This window comes from Papaver somniferum, chromosome 1 (assembly GCF_003573695.1).
Source record: "Papaver somniferum cultivar HN1 chromosome 1, ASM357369v1, whole genome shotgun sequence".
NCBI classification, from domain to species: Eukaryota; Viridiplantae; Streptophyta; class Magnoliopsida; order Ranunculales; family Papaveraceae; genus Papaver; species Papaver somniferum.
The window spans coordinates 136,111,351-136,119,845 of record NC_039358.1 but is presented as its reverse complement, the minus strand read 5'-3'; the positions used below and the strand labels follow the sequence as shown (position 1 = coordinate 136,119,845).

The 8,495-nt window shown below is 37.5% G+C and overlaps 1 protein-coding gene across 2 annotated transcripts; it reads left to right on the top strand.

Moving 5' to 3' along the window:
* The first annotated feature begins 1,313 nt into the window (after window positions 1-1,313).
* On the top strand, window positions 1,314-7,610 carry LOC113301853 (ribonuclease E/G-like protein, chloroplastic). Of its 2 annotated transcripts, XM_026550697.1 has the most exons (14): window positions 1,315-1,605; window positions 1,729-1,835; window positions 2,199-2,374; window positions 2,669-2,924; window positions 3,008-4,113; window positions 4,223-4,540; window positions 4,648-4,689; window positions 4,808-4,932; window positions 5,263-5,410; window positions 5,595-5,667; window positions 6,120-6,232; window positions 6,446-6,565; window positions 6,804-6,959; window positions 7,054-7,610. In XM_026550697.1, exons 1-14 carry the CDS (start codon window positions 1,511-1,513, stop codon window positions 7,219-7,221), a joined length of 3,003 nt encoding a protein of 1,000 aa, XP_026406482.1. In that variant the 5' UTR covers window positions 1,315-1,510; the 3' UTR covers window positions 7,222-7,610. The 2 variants fall into 2 exon arrangements, 1 of the variants encoding a protein (XP_026406482.1); XR_003336508.1 differs by lacking the exons at window positions 6,446-6,565; window positions 6,804-6,959; window positions 7,054-7,610 and adding an exon at window positions 5,811-5,973 and having other exon boundaries at window positions 1,314-1,605; window positions 6,120-6,233.
* The last annotated feature ends 885 nt before the right edge of the window (window positions 7,611-8,495 follow it).

The following is an 8,495-nucleotide window of genomic DNA, read 5'->3' as shown; positions in this document are numbered from 1 at the left end:
TTCTCCACCACTCAACAGGTCAAAAATCCCCCACTAAAACCTGCATCTGCGCCACCACCACCACCTCCTCATACTCAGCATGGCTAGAAGCCAACAAGTATCATTTCCAGTAAAGGCTTCTTCCAACATAATCAAACTATGGTATAAGATTAAACTGCCAGTAAAATTGAAAGCATAATTTCGATTAGATATATAGTTTGTGTCATGAAACTGCATCTGTTGTTATTGTTTAAACAATTGAAAATAAATTTCGTAAAATTATCTATCAAGAATAGAATGAAATTGAAAATTAAGAGTGGTTGAAATTAAAATTAAAACTATGGGTAATAGAGACGATGATTTGCTGATATCAAATCTCAAATCAGTTTATAGATCGGAGCTACAATTATATTTACGTCGATTTTGATGAAGAACAGATCTGAAATATTTGTTCAAAATTCTTCAAAAAAATTACATCAAAACAACCAGAGTGAGTAGATGTTGTAGATTAAAGATCCAAACTCTGATCAAGGATCAAACAACGAAATCGAGATTCGTTTTCATATTTTTTTCAAAACTTTTAAAATCAAACTTCAGAGATTTTGATTTCAACTCGAGATTGATAGATTAAAGCTCTTAATTAAATTAAAAAGGATATGGAAAGATTAAACTTACTTTGGTTCATTTTTGTAGATGTTTCTCTTCGATTGAATTGAATCGAGTTTCTTTATGCTCGGATTTAGGTTCGTATCATTTGGTTGATTCTTCTTCAGATCTTCTCATCACTGAAATCGCAAGAACACGAGTTGTTGGCGATGTTTAACTGTGTGAGAACTTGATTTCGAGAGAGAATAATTGTTTCAGATCTGGAAATGAAGAGAAACCATTTCTGCAGGAGATAAACTCGTCTGGAAGAGAGAGAGACGAAATCTGAAAATGAAAAGAATCTTCTGATATTCCTCTTGTTTATATACAAAAGGGTAGTGTTGTCATTATTAAAATCTCTAATAATTAATTATGGGCCAGATCCGAAGAAAATTTGATATTTTGGGCCTAGTAATATCATTTTCTTAAAGCATGGAGTTGATAGTGGATGATCCATTTAGTGGGGCTTCTATATATTGAACCCATATAGTAGGGTGATTCTAGTATTTTTCACTTTGCCATTTTGACAGTGCGCGTGTGACCGCCGGAATGGACCTGGGCAGACATGGTTTTCAGGCCCGTCTGGTCTGGCACGTCAGGGTAGAATGCTAAGGGCATCTACCTAGATCGCTTTTACACGACCAGATCGCGAGTCAATACGGAACTGGTTATATCTATCTTCTTCCCTTTCTTTCCCCGCTCTCTCGCTATCTATTATCCAGTTCCTCTCACAGTCTGGTTCAGTCTTCCGCACACTCTCTTCTTCCTCAAATGACCGAACAATCTTTAATTATCTTATTAATTTACACTTTCTTAACCCTGGAACGCTTAAAAACCCCAGATCTAATGGCTTCTTCTGTATTTTAAAGTTTCTATAGTGTTGGTAATGGAGGTCTGCGAAGCTCGAGCTAGGTCTTTCCTGCTGGGCTCAAGCAGGGGATTTCGTTCTTCTTTACTCGCCTATGAAAGGGCCCTGTTACCGTAAGTAGTAGAATTTGTTCAAGAATTCTTATTGGCTGAATTTTGAATTCCATTCGAAATTTATGTTTGGGTATTTCTTTCACTGAAGCGAATTGTACTTGGTATTTGTTTGGGTTGCGATAGGTATATATTTCAACCGGTACCATTACGGAGTGCATTTAAGATCAATGTTCAACTTGGTGTTCATAATTTTCTTCTGAAATCATCTCCAACAGTATCTGCAAGGAAAGGTAACAAAATTTTGACATTGAATTACTTAATTTCTTAAAATACTGTGTTAGACATTCGGAACCGCATAAGAGATGGTTGCTCAGTATGTTTAGAAGAGTTGGCAATGTTGTTTCCTAGGAGCTTTTTCTTATCCATTGTTTGCAAAAGTTTTTTTTTTTTTTAATTCAATCCAATGAAATGAAACCTGTGATACATGCTAGTTAACATCATTACCTGGAAATTGGTGATAGTTACAGAAACACTTGAATTAATACTTGTCTCCTCAAGGCTTTCAATACCTGCTAGAAGCTCTTGAAATTTGAAGAATTTGGTTTACTTTAGATTTGACAGATTTAAAAGAGTGATTTTCTTGCGCGTTACAGATATATCCTCGCAAGAGTTTTGCGAGGTGCTTTGGACTGTAGAAGCTGATTTAGCAGATGGCCAGATTTTGTACGTCACTGGGGATCCTATTACTTTAGGCTGCTGGGAACCTGTGATGGCTATTCGGATGTTACCGTCTTCCGAGCGCCCCAACTTGTGGAAGACAGAAGTGAAGGTAATTGGCTTTGATTGTAATCATTAAGTGATAGTGTAGTGTGTACTGGCTGAGTTGGTTACGAGATACAAAAAAGTTAACATGGTTTGTATGGTGCATGAAATTATGAGCTCTCAACTGTTTACAGTGTCCTTGGGACATACACAAAATAATATTGTGTCCCTTCTTACATGGAAACAGTTGGAATGCGTTAGTCAGCTCATAAGTCTAATCTAGTTACACATGCTATGCTTGCAGAATACTCTTTATGTGAAGTCATATTTACATGTTCTTTAAATGTTCACTCATTGCCAGGTACCATGTGGGGCTAATTTCAAATATAATTATTTCATAAGAGGAGATAAATGGCCTTCCTCTGATGTAACTTGGAGACCAGGACCTGAATTTTCTGTTTCCATACCTCTACCAAGCAAGCAGCATAACAGGAAAGTTGTGGTGCGGGACTTGTGGATGGAAGTTCAAATTGGAAAGATTCAAGTTCTTTCATGGGGATCATGGATAGAAGAGACGAATCTTACTGCAGATCAAGTTATACCTAGTCCAAATGAAGGTAACAATTTTGAAAAGGTAGTGTGATTATTATTAAACTTGGTCTTCTCTGTGGTTACTTAAATGATTGCAGTGTTTTGACAGGTAAGCATCGGAATTTAAGGAGTCAGAAAATAGTTAGAGACTCATCATTATCACCTATTGAATTTGTTGAGGACGAGCCTTACTCTCTCGGGAGGAATGATTTAAATATTCTTAGTAATAACATTATAGCTTCCGGAGGATCTTTGTTTGAAAGAGATCAGCCTGTTGAGGAACCCTGGCTTCTCCAGTCTGCACTTAGCTTTAAAGATGAGATAGACTCTTCTTCTAAAAGACAGTCCAATGAAGAAGTTTTAAAGCAGCGGGAGCTTCCTAATAAGAGTTACCAGGGTACAGAAATTCCCGAGGATGCGAGTAAATTAACTAGTTTTGAGGATTCTGTTTCCACTGTTATACTGATTAACTCGTCCATATGTACCATGCAAAGAATAGCTGTCATGGAAGAAGGAAAGTTGGTTGAGTTATTGCTGGAACCTGTTAAGAATAATGTTCATTGCGATAGTGTGTATCTTGGCGTAGTCACAAGACTTGTTCCCCATATGGGTGGCGCATTTGTAAATATTGGAATTTCTAGACCATCTCTTATGGATATCAAACAGAATAGGGAACCGTTCATATTTCCTCCATTTCGCCGTAAAGGTAAGGAAAAAGAAGTTAATGGTGCTGTAATCCACAAGCATAAGCAGCATTCAGATATCTTCAGTAGTAGCTCACATGGTGTTGAAGTCACTGATGATATAGAAGGTATAGAGTTTAAGGATGATCCAGATCAATTTAGTCATGAAGATTTTGAGGAACATGAAGCTGACGATGAATTTGATGCCAATGTCAATGGTAGTATAGTTGATTATGATGATGCTGATGGTGATGCTGATTTTGAGGACGACTTCGATGGAAATGGTCCCGGTCCAGAAGGCGAAAGCGAAAATATTAACGGAGTTCTTCCTGTACTCAGAGGCTCCCATGCTTCTCAGCATTCAGAGCATACGCTCCATGATATAAAAGATTCTGGAGGTGCACACCATACTGTGGACAAATGGAACCGTGTTCGTAAAGGAACTAAAGTGATTGTGCAAGTTGTAAAAGAAGGGTTAGGAACAAAGGGTCCAGCTCTTACTGCTTATCCAAATTTAAGGAGCAGATTCTGGGTAAGGGATATTATATCTTGTAGTGGTTTCTCGTATTCAGTTACAAATGTAGCCATGGTGTCCTGATTTGAGTTCCCTTATCTCTTCATTACCATAAATTTTCTTGCAGATATTGATTACTCGGTGTGAAAGAATTGGTGTCTCAAAGAAAGTTTCAGGAGTTGAGCGTACACGATTAAGAGTCATTGCAAAGACTTTACAACCTCCAGGTTTTGGTCTTACAGTAAGAACCGTTGCTGCTGGTCATTCGTTGGAGGAATTGCAGAAGGACTTAGAAGGCTTGCTATCAACCTGGAAAGATATAATGGAGCATGCAAAATCTGCAGCTCTTGCTGCAGATGAAGGTGTTGAAGGGGCAGTTCCTGTAATTTTGCATAGAGCAATGGGCCAAACTCTTTCTGTTGCGCAGGACTATTTTAATGAGAAGGTGAACACATCCAAATTTATATCCTGTAACACATCTTTGCTACTTTGCATTGTTTCGCCTTTCCTTATGGCTTCATTTCCTATGCTTATCCTGCAATTTATGTTCAGGTTGACAACATGGTGGTTGATTCTCCTAGGACATACCATGAGGTATCGCTGTGATGTTATTTTTCTTACATTAGCCTGTTTAGGTAACTACTTCTGAAGTCCTAAATTTTATCATCTCATCTCGATATCTTTGACGTTAGTTTGGTACATCATCTGTCAGGTTACCAGCTACCTTCAGGATATTGCACCCGATCTTTGTGATCGAGTTGAGTTATACAACAAAAGAATTCCGATCTTTGATGAATATGGCATTGAAGAAGAGATTGATAACATGCTTAGTAAAAGGTGAGCATATAAAAGTTACTGAGAAGGAAGTAAGGAATAAAAATGAATTGATCATGATCCTAATGACTTTTGGACTTTGGTTATCTACCTTGATTAATATTAGTAAAAGATGAACTCAAACCGTGATATCTGGTAGAAACAGAAAGACAAAAAGATTAAAACTATACATATTTCTCTGAGGATTTCGTAGGTTGCAGCAACATCAACTCTTGACTGAAAGTAATGTATATAAAATTCTTAATTGTGCAAAGATCTATGATTGAGGTTATCGTCCCTTTTCCTGTTCAATGACTTATGTTGCTTCCTATGCTGGTTGTTTCTGTGTTGCAGAGTCCCGCTCGTTACTGGAGGCTCTTTAGTAATTGAACAAACAGAGGCTTTAGTCTCCATCGATGTGAATGGAGGACACGGAATGCTTGGTCAAGAGAGTTCACAAGAAAGAGCTATTCTTGATGTCAACCTTGCAGCCGCAAAGCAAGTACGTAGAAGTGAAACCCTCTTCACCATAGCAGTTTGAACTAATATGTCAATGTGAACTTTGTGCTATATTATCAGATATCTGCAGAGAAAGTAATGGCCATTTTGGAAATCTTGTATATGCTCATGTAGTATATTGGAAATTCCCGATAATGAAATTCACTGACAAAACAACTACTGTTCAGATAGCAAGGGAGCTGCGCCTCAGGGATATAGGTGGCATTATCGTGGTGGATTTCATTGATATGGTTGATGATTGTAAGTAATGGGCACGTCTACTGAGTTTCCTTTTGTTTGTTATGTGCATTTTGTTGACAGATTTAAGTTGGTAAATACTTAAAATTTTACCTGAGGGTGGACTGAATCACTAATTCGTCCTTACCACTAATTCGTCGGTACAGGATCCTGTGTATCTGGTTACTGGCAGCCCAGGAGAGCTAGTACATATTTTTCTTGCCTTGGTGCTCCGTTTCTTAAAGCCCAGTTTGATGAATTATATTTATACCTATGGTCTCAAAATGACTAACTCATACTTTCTAAAGTCTTTTCCTCCCGTCCACTGATGTAATTTCTATACCTATTCCAGTTTTCTGGTAGTATTTTGAGAAAAAAAGTTATCAAGAATATTAAGCTACAGCGTGTATCAACTGGTCAATGTTTACCGTGTAAGTTTGTTGTCGATTGTTAATTTGTTTTTCTTATGTTTCCAGCAAATAAGAGGATGGTCTATGAAGAAATAAAAAAAGCTGTTGATAGGGACCGGTCAATTGTGAAAGTCTCAGAGTTGTCTAGGCATGGACTGATGGAAATAACGAGAAAGAGGGTACACTGTTTCTTGGTCATATTTCGTCATTAAAGCTTGAGTCAGAATCTTTCTTGTGAATGTATCTGTACACTACTCATGCTTACTTTCCTACGTGTTTGTAATCATATATGCGTGTTAACTAGGGTATGTGGTAGAAGCAGGCGATGTTATTTTTTGTCCACCCTTGCATTCTATCCCTCTATTTTTATATGTTTTTAAAATGCTGGACAGGTTCGCCCTAGTGTAACGTTTATGATTAGTGAGCCATGCATTTGCTGCCATGGTACTGGGCGGGTTGAGGCATTGGAGACTTCCTTTTCAAAGATTGAACATGAAATTTGTCGGCTACTCGTAAGTACTCTGTTCTTAATCTTAAAATTTGTGAATGCATCAGGATTTTCTCTCTCATTATAGTCACTTGGTGAATGCTTGTATGGGACTCTGTTATTTTTCTTCTTTTCCACTACTGTTCTAAAAGTTCCCAGAATAAGAAGAGACATTTAGCTTTAGCTTCTGCTACCTTTCTCTCTTGAATCATAGTTATTGTTTTTTCTTGAATCATAATAACTGAATGTATTATTTGTCATAGGCATCATCAAATGTGAAGGGAAACCTAGAAAACCCGAAGTCTTGGCCGAGATTTGTTCTGATGGTGGATCGTTACATGTGCAACTACTTAACATCAGGAAAAAGAACAAGACTTGCACTGTTGAGTAGTTCTCTGAAAGTATGGCTTCTTTTAAAGGTAAGTTATAATTAGAATTAATTGCGACTAGAATTCTACAGACATCACAAAACCATGGAAACTATAATACTAATGATTTGAATTCCAACATCAGGTTGCCAGAGGGTTTACGAGAGGTTCCTTTGAGGTGAAACCATTTGTAGAGGAGAAGGAGAACACTAACCAGAACCGAGCTGCTGCCATTTCCAGATTACGACCAACGGAAGCTGGCACCAAAGTTACTTTATTTCCGGTCAAAAAGTGGAAATCTAGTCGCAAATGAAGCTGCACAATCAACTAATTACTTCATTTGTTTGTTGTACAGGTCTGGCTCGCTACACTTACTACTTTCTGTTCAATGGTAGTATTTTAGTCAACTCTTGATAGTTAGTTCCCGAGTCACTGTGTTTGTATTCTCAATAGCCAGAGTTGTTATTCTTACACAATGGCAAATAAATGCAATTTTGTTCTTGAAAGTCATTTTCGTTTTTTATGTCCAGAACTTCGTTTTTTATGTCTAGAACTAGACAGGTTTATTAGAGACCACATCTGAGGGAGAGAGCATGTAACAAACAGTTAATTAGGTTCTGGCAGAACTGCCTTTCTTTGTTCTCAGTTGTTGTAAAGTAAAAGAAGTTCGGTAATGTTTATTGCTGTGGCCAGTTAATTTCATATCGCCCTTGATGGCACAATTAACGGGGAGGGTACCGGGCATAGTAGTTTTTACAGGGTAGCCTGATATCTGCAACTTACCAAACTTCTTCCTTGACTTTCACGGTGTAACAGCTCTTTACTGTAATGAATTTAAAATTTGTCAAGGCGCCGACAACTAAGTGTGCAAAATTCACACATCTCCATTATAAAGTTGATTTTAAAGTGGTACACTAAGAGCATCCATAGTGGGCGAGTATAACCAAAAATTTGGGATGAGATCGTAACACAGTGGGACGGAGTAAAGATCAAATCCCAACCAAAGATCAAATTCCAGACCAAATATGGTCGCGACCAAATCCCAAATTCTAATATAGTCGGGCGTAAATTTAAAGTACGCTTGTTAACGGGCGGAGATTTAAATTACGCCCGATGAAATTTTAATTAAATAATAAAAAAAAAAGAATGAGACGGACTTTTAAAGTCCGCCTGATGAAAGTTACAAAGAATGGGGCGGACTTTTAAAGTCCGCCTGATGAAATTTACAAAAAATGGGGCAGACTTTTAAAGTCCGCCTGATGAAATTTTACAAAAAAAAAAATGGGGCGGACTTTTAAAGTCCGCCTGATGAAATTTTAATCATGTACCGTTGCGTCACAACACGGACTAAACCCAAATTTTGGTCTTTTTTTTGATCTTTGATCTTTGGTTTTGATCGCACCACTGCAGTTGCTCTAAGTATGTATTGAGTTAGTTTTTTATTTTTATTTTTTTTCCGGAAAAGAGGCTGGCCTCATATCATGATAGTAGGCGCAGATTCATAATCGGAAAAGTTAGAAGAATCATTACATATCATCTTAACTAATAAAACATAAAACATCAAGGAAAAAGAGTCATTACAGGAGG